The 11,795-nt window shown below is 30.0% G+C and overlaps 4 protein-coding genes and 1 long non-coding RNA gene across 10 annotated transcripts; 2 read left to right on the forward strand and 3 right to left on the reverse strand.

The window, feature by feature from the left end:
* Window positions 1-293: 293 nt before the first annotated feature.
* Window positions 294-2,697, reverse strand: LOC124432885 (rRNA methyltransferase 2, mitochondrial). Its single transcript, XM_046982177.1, has one exon. It carries the CDS (start codon window positions 2,467-2,469, stop codon window positions 1,723-1,725), a length of 747 nt encoding a protein of 248 aa, XP_046838133.1. The 5' UTR covers window positions 2,470-2,697; the 3' UTR covers window positions 294-1,722.
* Window positions 2,698-2,778: 81 nt separating this feature from the next.
* Window positions 2,779-6,262, forward strand: LOC124432884 (WD repeat domain phosphoinositide-interacting protein 3). Of its 3 annotated transcripts, none has more exons than XM_046982174.1 (6): window positions 2,779-2,992; window positions 3,862-4,044; window positions 4,119-4,376; window positions 4,472-4,673; window positions 4,751-4,974; window positions 5,076-6,262. In XM_046982174.1, the coding sequence occupies exons 1-6, from the start codon at window positions 2,926-2,928 to the stop codon at window positions 5,180-5,182; spliced, it is 1,041 nt and encodes a 346-aa protein (XP_046838130.1). In that variant the 5' UTR covers window positions 2,779-2,925; the 3' UTR covers window positions 5,183-6,262. The 3 variants fall into 3 exon arrangements, with proteins under 3 accessions (XP_046838130.1, XP_046838131.1, XP_046838132.1); XM_046982175.1 differs by lacking the exon at window positions 2,779-2,992 and adding an exon at window positions 3,269-3,406; XM_046982176.1 differs by lacking the exon at window positions 2,779-2,992 and adding an exon at window positions 3,284-3,411.
* On the reverse strand, window positions 3,053-3,855 carry LOC124432886. The gene is made up of 2 exons (XR_006944387.1): window positions 3,681-3,855; window positions 3,053-3,389 (listed from the first exon to the last, which is right to left on the reverse strand). It is a non-coding gene; the product is annotated as an uncharacterized LOC124432886 (long non-coding RNA).
* An 892-nt stretch (window positions 6,263-7,154) lies between the features above and the next one.
* On the reverse strand, window positions 7,155-9,249 carry LOC124421906. Of its 4 annotated transcripts, none has more exons than XM_046957602.1 (7): window positions 9,074-9,245; window positions 8,784-8,896; window positions 8,365-8,471; window positions 8,121-8,295; window positions 7,916-8,001; window positions 7,694-7,829; window positions 7,155-7,552 (listed from the first exon to the last, which is right to left on the reverse strand). In XM_046957602.1, the coding sequence occupies exons 3-7, from the start codon at window positions 8,443-8,445 to the stop codon at window positions 7,365-7,367; spliced, it is 666 nt and encodes a 221-aa protein (XP_046813558.1). In that variant the 5' UTR covers window positions 8,446-8,471; window positions 8,784-8,896; window positions 9,074-9,245; the 3' UTR covers window positions 7,155-7,364. The 4 variants fall into 4 exon arrangements, with proteins under 4 accessions (XP_046813558.1, XP_046813556.1, XP_046813559.1 ...); XM_046957600.1 differs by having other exon boundaries at window positions 8,985-9,244; XM_046957603.1 differs by lacking the exon at window positions 8,784-8,896 and having other exon boundaries at window positions 9,074-9,249.
* Window positions 9,250-10,117: 868 nt separating this feature from the next.
* LOC124421905 (UPF0193 protein EVG1-like) lies at window positions 10,118-11,580 on the forward strand. Its single transcript, XM_046957599.1, has 5 exons — window positions 10,118-10,308; window positions 10,565-10,695; window positions 10,793-10,889; window positions 10,975-11,115; window positions 11,181-11,580. Exons 1-5 carry the CDS (start codon window positions 10,212-10,214, stop codon window positions 11,405-11,407), a joined length of 693 nt encoding a protein of 230 aa, XP_046813555.1. The 5' UTR covers window positions 10,118-10,211; the 3' UTR covers window positions 11,408-11,580.
* Window positions 11,581-11,795: the final 215 nt, after the last annotated feature.

Below are 11,795 nucleotides of genomic sequence, written 5' to 3' on the forward strand. Positions count from 1 at the left end.
ATTTTCGAAAGTGAAAGTCTTGATGATCGATAAGATCGCGATTTGTTCCGATTGGCTTTCACGGTACAGCGTACACACTGCAAAATTATTAGGAATTAGTAACAACTTTGATACAATCGATTCATATTTCTAATGCGCGAGAAAGTATAATATATATATATATATATATATATATATATATATATATATATATATACATATATATAAATTTAGTGAGATAAACCGTCGAATTTTAAATAATATAATCGATTGAGAGAAGAAAAAGAAGAAAAAAAAAAAGAGATTTACACGAGTTCGGGTAATTCGTATTTATTTAACCTTCGTGACGTTGCATTCATATGTATGTACATATCTACAAATTTTTGCTTACAGATCGATCGAATGTCCTCGACTCGTAATACCTGTTTATTATCATTTGATTATTACGAAGGTTATACCGTTGTTGTTTAATTTTGTTTGTTTAATAATAATAAATAATAAAACATTTGTTATTTACAGTTCAAGATAATATTAAATGAAGATTATCTTAATTCCTATTAAAGAATGGATGATACTTGAATATCCTATTATTTGATACGTATATAAATACTGTGAACAATGTTTTACCAAAAATAAATCATTCTTCTTATCATATGCATATATACATATATACATATATATATATATATATATATATATATATATATATATATATCATACGATTGGACATACAAATATAAACACACATACGACTCGAACTCGTGAAACTGTCGGCCTAATGTATTTATATATCCAAAATTGGGCTCTGCAGTTGTATGTACGCACGCACACGAATGCATACTCGCCTCACGCTATAAACGATAAAATCATGCTACTTATAAGCGTTTATAGTTGCATCAAATTCAGCGTACTCGTAATATCATCGTTTTGTACTACTTTATGATATAAGGAGATCGATTTTACACGAAAATTGTACAGTTAAAATTACGTATCCATGTCTTCTGAATGTTTTCGATGTGAAAGATATTCAACGGTCCTTCCTTAATAGTATTTACAAATTTAGACTCGGAATAGTCATTAAAGTTGACAGTCTTCGATGTCGCTATGCCTTGTCCTGTTACACTGGTATTATTATTCTTTAATGTTACACGATACACGGTACATTGTTTTCTTTTTTTTTTCTTTTTTTTTTTTTTTTTTTTTTTACAAAGAAACACACATGACACAGTTAATCCTATACGAAAGACACGTACGACCAATGGAAATTAATACTAGACTTTACTTTTAATAATGTTCAACTAGTATGGCTATGTCTCTTTTACGTGTGATATCACGTATGATAAAACAAATATGACACTCGACAGTGTGGTCGGTAACATTATTGTTCTATGTATGTTTCAATGTGGTGTGTAATGTTTCTTATCTATTATATACCAATTTATGTAAATATTAACTTTATTAAAAGAATTGTGTATATATATTATATGGTATTAATAATGAACAAACAAAAGAACACTGTCATAATACGTATTAATTGTAATTGTATTGAACAATTATTGTATTATTTATGGCTAAATATAACAATGTATATTACATATTCTACAATAATTTACTGTAAACAAATGTATTTGTATAAATACATTTGTTGCATCGCGCGTAGAAACAATCGCAATAAGATAAGACGATATTATTCCAAAAAAAAAAATTAATGTGTTCTTTCATTTCTTTAGCCTGTCTGTTATTTTATGAATTAGGAAATGATATTTTCAACCCTTTGAAACCTCTTGCGAGAACAAATGTTTCACTGGATTCGGTACGTGTTGCTTTGGGTTTACATATCTTGATGCTTGTATAAAATTTTGCTAAATCATTTTGTAATTGAATTAACTTAGATCCATCCCAAATTTTAACTAGAAGAAGTCCATCTTTGTTTAAAACTTGGAGAGCAAACTTCATAGCGCAATATGCCAATTTCATTATATTTTCATGATCTAATTCCCGTACACCGGTAGCATTAGGAGCCATATCGGATAAAACAGCATTTGCTTTAATTCCATTTAATAATTGGTGCACTTTTCTGTGTGTATCTAATGCAGTAAAATCCATATTTCCTAAAACAGTCGCACCTTCTATTGGGAAAATTGGAAGTCTATCTATTGCAATAACTTTCCCAATGGAACCATCCTGTTTACCATCCGCATTGGTTAATTTGACAGCAACCTGAGACCAACTGCCTGGAGAAGCACCGCAATCTATTACGATATCTCCAAAATTGAAAATCTTTTTGCTCTCATTTATTTCTAACAATTTAAAAGCACTTCTACATCTATAATTTTCTTGTTTGGCCATCTCAACATAGGGATCACGCAACTGTCTTTTCAACCATAATTGGGAACTATGTTTTTTGCCTTTCAAATTGTTCGGTTTCTCTCGTAACAATGGAGTATAAACATGTATACATCTCGTAAAAATAGTATTTATAAAACGCATCTTTCTGTTGTTAACAACCTAACCTCTTTGAGATAAAACAAGCAAGATCAAACACTTCTTATAATCTTGATCAAAATTCATTTTTATCTCACAACGTATAGATGCTAAGTAACAAACAAATCACTTATTATATATTAAATCTTTCTATTAAATGAAAAATAAAAAAACATAAATGAGAAGTATCGACATGCTTAAATACACGCGAAATAATATTGAAACTAGAACAAACTAGAGCTCGTTCTGATTGGTCGAAGAGAAATGCGATAGGTTCAACACTATATCAGCTGATTAATGGCAGAGGCAGCTTCGTTGGCATGCGCGAAGATGGTGGCTGGATTTCGTCGGCAGGTAAGGTCTTGCGCTGCTTGCCGGCCATTGCCGGCGAATATGTGATCAACTTCGACGAGTTTAAACGGACGGTACGAACGAATGTCTACCAAAAGGACTTAATTTACAATGAATTTAACAACGGGAAACCCACATGGTAACGGCTTGCTTTATGCTGGCTTCAATCAGGATCAAGGTATGTGACCCAGTGCGCCACATTTTGACAGCGCTGGCATGCCACTGTCAAATTTATTTATTTTTCTTTTTTTCTCCTCTTCTAACCTACGTCGACTTGCAATGTTTTTCTGTCATTTATTCTCATCGCGATTGGACGCTCGCCCACAAATCGAGTTATTTTCGTCTTCAACCTCGTAAATTTACGGCCAACAACATATTTCGGGTCGATTAATTCAGCTTTTTTTGATAAAGCTTCATTATGGCTTTCTTAACCTCACTCGAGTACCATATCGACATTCAGTCCTCTTAGATTCTTTTCTATAAAGATTTCTTTATTTTTATTATTGTCCTTTGTTCCATCATTTTTGTCATTATTATTATTATTATTCCTATCTTTGTGTACTATACAAATATATCTGGAAGAAGTGAAATGGTACAGTATGTGATCTTTTACTTTCCAGCTATATTAACTTTCTTTTACTTTGCAACTTTAGAATAATTTAATTGACATCTATGAAAAACTTTTCCCATTGATATATTTATTTTTGAAAATATGTCTATGTTGTATTGATTATATATATGTATATATGTATATTTATTGTTTCTTATAATGCCAACATTCTATAAAATCAAATATGTCTTTGAACTTTAAGAACAACATTATACATAATTATAATATTTCTGATAACTTTGTATATCTTTCTTACCAAAGTATGTTTGTTCATTCAAATAATCACCGGATTTACATGTAATTGTTTAAGTATCGTTGGATGTTGTAAATGTATCTGTAAAATAAATGTCCATAAAATAAGATATACATACATGTAACATATGTTTAATAAGTAGATAACGTGATCCTCTCATTTATGTTGACTTTTGTACTTACAGGATGCTTTGTCTGTGGTACAGAAAATGGCTATAGAGTATATAATTGTGATCCCTTAAAAGGAAAAGAAAAAGAACGTCATGATTTTAATGATGGAGGTCTTGGTTATGTTGAAATGTTATTTAGATGTAATTATTTGGCACTCGTTGGCGGTGGGCCAAAGCCAATGTATCCTGTTAATAAAGGTAATATCTATTGCGTTATACGTATTTTAAAAAATAAGAAATTGTAATTGATATAATCAATATAATATTTTTAGTTATCATATGGGATGATTTGAAAAAAGCACCAGCTATTACATTGGAATTTAATGCACCTGTAAAAGGTGTAAAATTAAGAAGAGATAGGATAGTAGTGATATTAGAAGGTGTTATAAAGGTTTATACATTTACGCAAAATCCACAACAATTACATGTCTTTGAAACTAATCCCAATCCAAGAGGATTATGTGTTTTGTGTCCAAACAGTAACAATTCTTTGCTTGCTTTCCCAGGGCGAAAAAATGGTCATGTTCAAGGTAATATTGCATTGAATTAAAAAAAGGTTTTTTAAAATTTTTTATCAATTTTCTGATATGAAATTATTTATTTATTTCGTGGTTTTTCCTTGTAGTTATAGATCTAGCAAACACTGAGAAACAGCCTTTAAATATTGAAGCACATGAAACACCTTTGTCTTGTATAGCTTTAAATTTACAAGGTACTCGACTTGCTACAGCTTCTGAAAAGGGTACTCTGATAAGGGTATTCGATACACAAAATGGTAATATGATTAATGAATTACGAAGAGGAGCAAATCATGCTAATATCTATTGGTAAAAAAATTCAGCAAGTATTTTAATAAAACTCAATGATGTTTATAATTATTTAATCAAAAATTTCATTTTTTTAGCATAAATTTTAATCACGATTCAACGTGGCTATGCGTTGCGAGCGATCATGGTACGGTACACGTTTTTGCGGTAGAAGATCAAAAATTAAATCGTCAATCTAGTTTAGCGTCAGCTACTTTTTTACCAAAGTATTTTAGTTCGAGCTGGAGTTTTTGCAAATTTCAAGTTCCAGGAGGTCCTCAATGCATGTGTGCGTTTGGAACTGGCAACAATAGTATTATAGGTTGGTATTGATCAAGTTGAAAAATATATTTCTTGTAATTACACGTTAATCTTAAATAATAAATTGTTTATTTTCTCCCCTTTTTTTTTCTGTACATACAGTAATATGTGCCGATGGGAGTTACTACAAATTTGTATTTAATAACAAAGGAGAGTGTTCGCGAGACTTTTACGCGCAGTTCCTTGAATTAACGGATGACAAAATGTGACTGAGAAGTGTAAGGCGTATGAATGTTTCATTACGAAAAGCTAATGTGACTTTTTTGTCATCGTACGTCTCGTTGTTGCTTTCGTTTTACGTGTCAATTGCAGAGGATAGAGATTTGCAGTACATTTTCGCATCGTCGTGACTATTGTCGTGCTTGCTCAAAAAAAAAAAAAAGAAGAAAAAAAGAAAGAAAGAAAAAAAAACCAGAAAAAAATGAGCATTTTATGCAGGGAAGCGAAAATGAATCTTAATCTTTTTAAAGTTAGATCATTCGACGGAGAGGACCAAAACGAAAAGTTATATGAATTGTTGGTGATACGTGCACTGTGCATGAATTTTTTCATAATAATAATAATAAGATCTAAGGGACATTATTGGTGATATCGTTGATTGTTATGTGGGGCCTAGTGGAGAAAGAGAGAAAGAAAGAGAGGAGAATGCGCTTTCTTACTAAATTACGAGTTCTTAATTGTCACGAAGAAAAAAAGCGACAAAAAGGTGATTGATCTAAGAGATCGACTTATCAAAGTGATATCCTGCTTTTCATAAGAAAGTTTAAACGTCTTTAAAAGAAATGTTAAAGATAAGAATGAATCATTATCATATGCTGGTGTCTTCTTAATTTATATGCTTTTCAAACACGAATCATTGTGTATATCCTTTCATATATTCTTCTTTTTATTTTATTTTCTTATTTTTTATTTCCTTTTTCTAATTATTTTAGAAATTATTTTCTTTTTTTAATCGAATCTTAAAAAAAAAAAATTTTAGTAAAATTATTACATAAATTGTATTATGTACTTTTTATTGGTAATTGATTATTGAAAACTAAGTTTACGCTATCGCCATATAGAATGAATTCTATTAAATGACAAACTAAAATGTAGAGCGTTTAACTTAATAAGGTTTTATAATTTTTATTTTTATTATTATTTCCGTACACATTTAATATACATATACACAAGAAGTAACTATACTCGATTGTTAATATTGAATCCCATCACAAGAAAATATAGAGCAAAGATTGTAATTTCACGAAGATAGATTTTGATTGCGAAATAAAATTCATTATGCCTCGTAACAATATCGAGTTGCTCTCTTCCATCACTCTAAAAATTTCAATTTTTGAATATTTTTCACGCAATCCCAAGACATAAAACGATATTATATTATATATAAATCGATCATAAAGCCGATCGATTTATAATCATGATTTTTATTCCGTTTAGCTCTTCAATTTTTTTTCTTTTTTTTTTTTTCTTTTTTTTTTATGAATCACTTTGATTAAAAACGAACGTACGTACGTAGGTATGTTTTGAGCTGTTTTTATTTTTCCTTTCATATATATATATATATATATATATATATATATATATATATATATATTTATATATATATATATATATATATTTATATATATATATATATATATATATATATATATATATATATATATATATACACGATCCAAGCGATAAAATTAACTCCTCCTGCGTACGCATATGTGTAGATACATATTTGTTTATCTCAACATATTCGTCCCTCTAATGTACAATTTTCCAGATCGATAGAGAAATAGAGTAGATTCAAGAACTGTACAAAGCATGATTTGAACACACGAATGCAGAACGATAATAAGTTTTTTCGTCCTTTTTTTTCTTTTCCTTCATCGACCCTTACGTACGAAAAAATGCAACACTCGTGTGTGTGTGTATATATATATATATGTAATATATAATATATATGTATGTAAAGCCTTTAACATCGTAAATCTTTATACAGGATCGTTAATAATTTCTTACAGCACGAATATAACGCATTATCAATGAATAATCCTCTCGAAATGTTCTATTTGATAATTTCTCGAAAATCATTAGTGAATTGTGCGTATGCTTCGAAACCGTAAGCTGATTGTAAAATGCATTTAAAGAATCTCATTTTTATCGGGTGAGAAAATAAAAAACACCCATTGATGATCATAATTAATCTGTTTTTTCCTCCTTCTTTTATCGTTTTTTCTTATTTATTTCGATGCGAGGTCGATCCTCTATTAGATTTTTCTCGTTGTATTTGTGTGTGTGTGTGTGTGTGTGTGAATGTTTTCATATATGCTCTCCTTTCTTTTTTTTTTTTTTTTGCTTTTCTTCCTTTTTTCTTTTTCCTTTTCTTTCTTTACAAGACTTTTAAACCTCATAGGGCTTGGTAGCAGATACATGAAATGATTTCGAACCTTCCGCTATCGGTAATGCATATTTCTTGACATTGTGTACTTCGTGCATCAATCCTTTCTTTATTTCAAGACTCTTATACGTACTATATACGACGAACCATATGTAAGAACTCGTGATAACAAATAACAACACGATCGCGCCTGAAATTGCACAAAGAAAGTTTTTAATCCATCGATCGCATGGCTCAACGAAGAAAAAAATAGAGGGAGGGAGAGAAAGAGAGAGAAAGAGAGAGAACACCAAAGGAAAATTAATAATAATAATTGATAATTTACACATACGTTCGCAAATGTCTGCCTTTCCGCCGAGAATAGCGATGAATGGACAGTCTTGTTCAACCAGGAACAGGGATATGGTCAATGCCGATATTATCGTCATCATTACCATCATCCATGGTGCCATAAAATGACGATTGTTCTATAAATCAAATAAGACGATTTCTCTTTTGAAATGAATCTTTATATATCAGAGAATTAATAAAATATAAATGTAAATATTTTTACCGTTAATGCTCCGTAAAGCAAAAGGATCGTAGTCATGAAGTGTATCACCGTGATCACCAGTCCACAATACATGGAATAAACGGTCTCTGAAGATAAATAAAAAATAATATGATTAATTTAGAAGTTAAAATATACTGGTACCAGTATTCTCGTTTTGAGAAATATAATTTTAATTTTGTTTTTTTTTCTTTTTTCTTTTTTTTACCAGTAGCATTATGATGAGCCATGTCCATTTTTTTAGTATTGAGATGATTCGAGGATATATCCTCCAAAGCTTCTCTTTCGAGAGCATCCTCGGTGTCTCTCACCACCATTTCTTGAATCCCCATAGCGTGTGCCAATGCCAATACAAAAAACATCATACTAAATCCGGACATGAACTGAGAAAAGATGATTATTGTCATTAAAGTTTACTATAATATGATGTTTTTTTTTTTTATAATACTCACCAATTGTATTATAGCAATTAACACTGTACCTTGCCGGAGACTAAAGTAATATAAAAAGTTTTTCAGTAGTCCTACCTTCATCTTGTCTATTTTAAGTCTATTCGATCCTAATATAAGATAAAGAGAAGATTATTATTATTATTATTATTATTATTATTATTATTATTATTATTATTGTGTTATCTCTGCAATTTTTGTAATAATACAAATTGATACATTTCATTTATTTAAAAATCATGAAATATTATTATTTATTACTACACAGAGGTGTTCACCACAGAGATAGCAAAAAGAAAATTATTCATTGATTAATAATCCCATTTTCATAGAAGAAGAAAGAAAAAAAAAGAAGGAAGAAAAATTTTAAGGATCAAAAAATTGTTAAGATCGAAGAGCAAGTGTATTGGAACGTCACTCACCTTAAGGAACACAAAAGAGTAATATGTATATTCGAAGTATGAGCGAATAGATAAACTCTCGATTTGGTTGCTCCTTTCCACAACGTAAGAGAATCAATAACTTTCACTGTCTCCTAACATGAAAACAAAACATTCGACGACAATTGTGATGAAATCAAAAATAACAAGTAAAAGATGATGAGGAAGGTATTGTGTTCTAACCAATAAGGATATACACCCTTCTTCTTCAAAGATGTTTCTTTTAAAGTTAGCCCTAGATCTCAATGGGTTCATCGAATTATGTACTTAACTGCGTCCAGACCGCTTTGCGGAAAACGCAATTTTCTTTGGCTCGTCCGTAGAAGGGTAGACTGGGAAGGTGACCAAGAAAGTGGCCAGGAGGGTAGCTAGGAAGTTGCCTTTCTAGGGTAACTCCTCCGTGGCCCTCTGTGTCTTTCTACTGATCATACTGACACTGATATTTGCCTGTAAGCCCTCTTTACGCGCAGCCGCGTCACGATCCTTCAAAAGCTGCATTTCGCTCTACAATCGACCACCATTCCTTCTCTCAGACATATATCATTAAAGACTGATCAAGCAATTCCTTAGTCTTCTCGATCGTATCTATCGATTTTAATTATTTTATTATATCTATATATATAAATATATATATATATATATATATATATATATATATTTTATACTTATGTCTATATATATATATATATATATATATATATATTAAAGATATAAATAGATAAGTAGATGTATAATGAATCACCTAGGAAAGTTTATCCTATGGAAAAATTGAATAACTTTTTAGAGAAATAATTAATATACCACGATAAATATATAAATACAAATTAGAAAATATTTTGTTTTGTTAAGCAGCAACGTTAAAAGAAAAAATATATATATATGAATATTTTTCTGAAATCTACTCTACTCCGAGATACAAAAAAAAACATGTTATACGATTTTAAATATATTCGTGATATTCACTGTACGTAATGTATAGACAATTTGTATTCTATATAAAAATGTATTGAAAAATTTTCACATGTATTTCCATTTAGATCGTATCCATTTTTATCTAAAAATCGTTTCCAACATTTTTTTATTTTTTTTTTTATGGAACAACTTTTTTTCTACATTCTCTTCTTTTTTTTTCTTTCTTTCTTTCTTTATTAACGTCTGATTCATCCTGTATATTCCGGTAAAATTCGAGACTTATTGATATTAGCTGTTAAATTTGATCGAAAGTTAGTTCGATTGAGTTGAGTCATCGAATCGAAGTAGTCATAGAAACGCGACGCGCGTGTGACGTTCGATCTCAACTCGAAGTGGAAAAGTAATCGTCCTTTTTGATTCCTCTTCATTTCTAACGTGATTATACACCTAGACATTAGAAAAATTTCTCTTTCGACAGCTAATTATATCTAAGTAAAAATGGAACGAAATTATCAAAAAGTTGGCATGGGTGTTGGAGCTTTTCATAATCCACCAAGAGGAAAATACAGCGAGGAAACGAAGAACTTAATTAAACGTGAGCCAAATTATCAATAATCGTTAATTAATTATAATTAATGACTTCATAATTCGATTAAAATATGATCATTCATCTTTTCATTATTTATCGAGATTTTGCACGATTAAACGAACCGTGTGGGATATTTTTTATTATACAATTATCTTCCATTCAAATAATATTTACATACATAGAATATATCACGAAAATAAAATAGATGTTAACAAGTAGTTATGGATCCTTATTTTTTGGGGACAATTATTTTTGTCGTCAGTTTTGATGGAAGAATCGAAAGTAGGCATGAGTCAAAGGAAAGTTATTCAAGATGCTGTTAATAAAGGTGAATCTCTTCCACCATCTCGAAAATCTAATATTGGGGATAAGCAAAAATCGAAGGAACCTCAGGTAAACGTATATACCGATTTACATTGAAAATACAACGAGTGGGATAAACGATAATAAAAATAAAATAAAATAAAATGAAATAAAATAATTTCATTAGGTAATGTTTCCCAGTCTTTGGAAAAAACGCTCTCAAAATATGATCCTTAATAGTGGTGCTTATGAAAGGGAACAATATCGACGAACTGCACCCTTACGTAAGATATATAAAGTAGTAGTGCATGAAACATTAAAAAATGTTATGATATTTAGGAAAACGAGAGATGTTACGTTTGTTCGTAGCTAACAAGGAAAAACAAAAACGTCAATTAGCTTGTTTAATGGCTTATGGAAAGGAAATGCCCGAAACTCCACGCGGCCCGAAAATTCTTCACAAAGCAAGAAGGGAACCTAAATTGAACGAAGAAGATCCCTTTGAATATAGTAAGATTTTATTTTTATAATTTCTTTTGAAAATATAATTCTTCTTTGTATTCTTTTTGTCACAGTTATCAAGGGAATACGCGAAAGAATGGAATTTTTGAATGACATGGAATGCCTTGGAATGGGTAAAAAGTATCGATCCATCATACAACAGGAGATAGCTCAAAAGTTTCGATTAATGGAATCCATTGATAAGGAGAGATCTACAGAAATTCGAAAAGAATTACAAAAATTTAAAGAGGAACGACCACCACCAAAACCATTCCCTTTGGGTGATTTAGATGAAAATTGAAGTAACTCTTTTCTTTGTTCTTAGTATATTTTTAATACATTTAGATTAATAATGTTTATTAAAATATAGCATTGTCGTCGATGTGATGATATTTTTTTCAATGTATCAAGATTTTTGATTTACTTTATTATGCGCGTGTTTATTTAACTGTAATAAAACAAACTGGAAGACTTTCAAAGACGATAAATATTTTATATACACAGGAATATTTGACAGTGTGTTTAAGGTAAACGTGTATATAATAAAAATGCTTATATATTTTTTTATTATAGGAATTAAATTGATAATTTATATTCGAACATAATAAAGGGAAATAAAAAAAAATTTTAAAGAGAATATTGAGAGTTTCAACTATCTTACAATTTACGAATTCGGCGCAGTGCTGTGC

Source organism: Vespa crabro, chromosome 2, assembly GCF_910589235.1.
Source record: "Vespa crabro chromosome 2, iyVesCrab1.2, whole genome shotgun sequence".
NCBI lineage: Eukaryota > Metazoa > Arthropoda > Insecta > Hymenoptera > Vespidae > Vespa > Vespa crabro.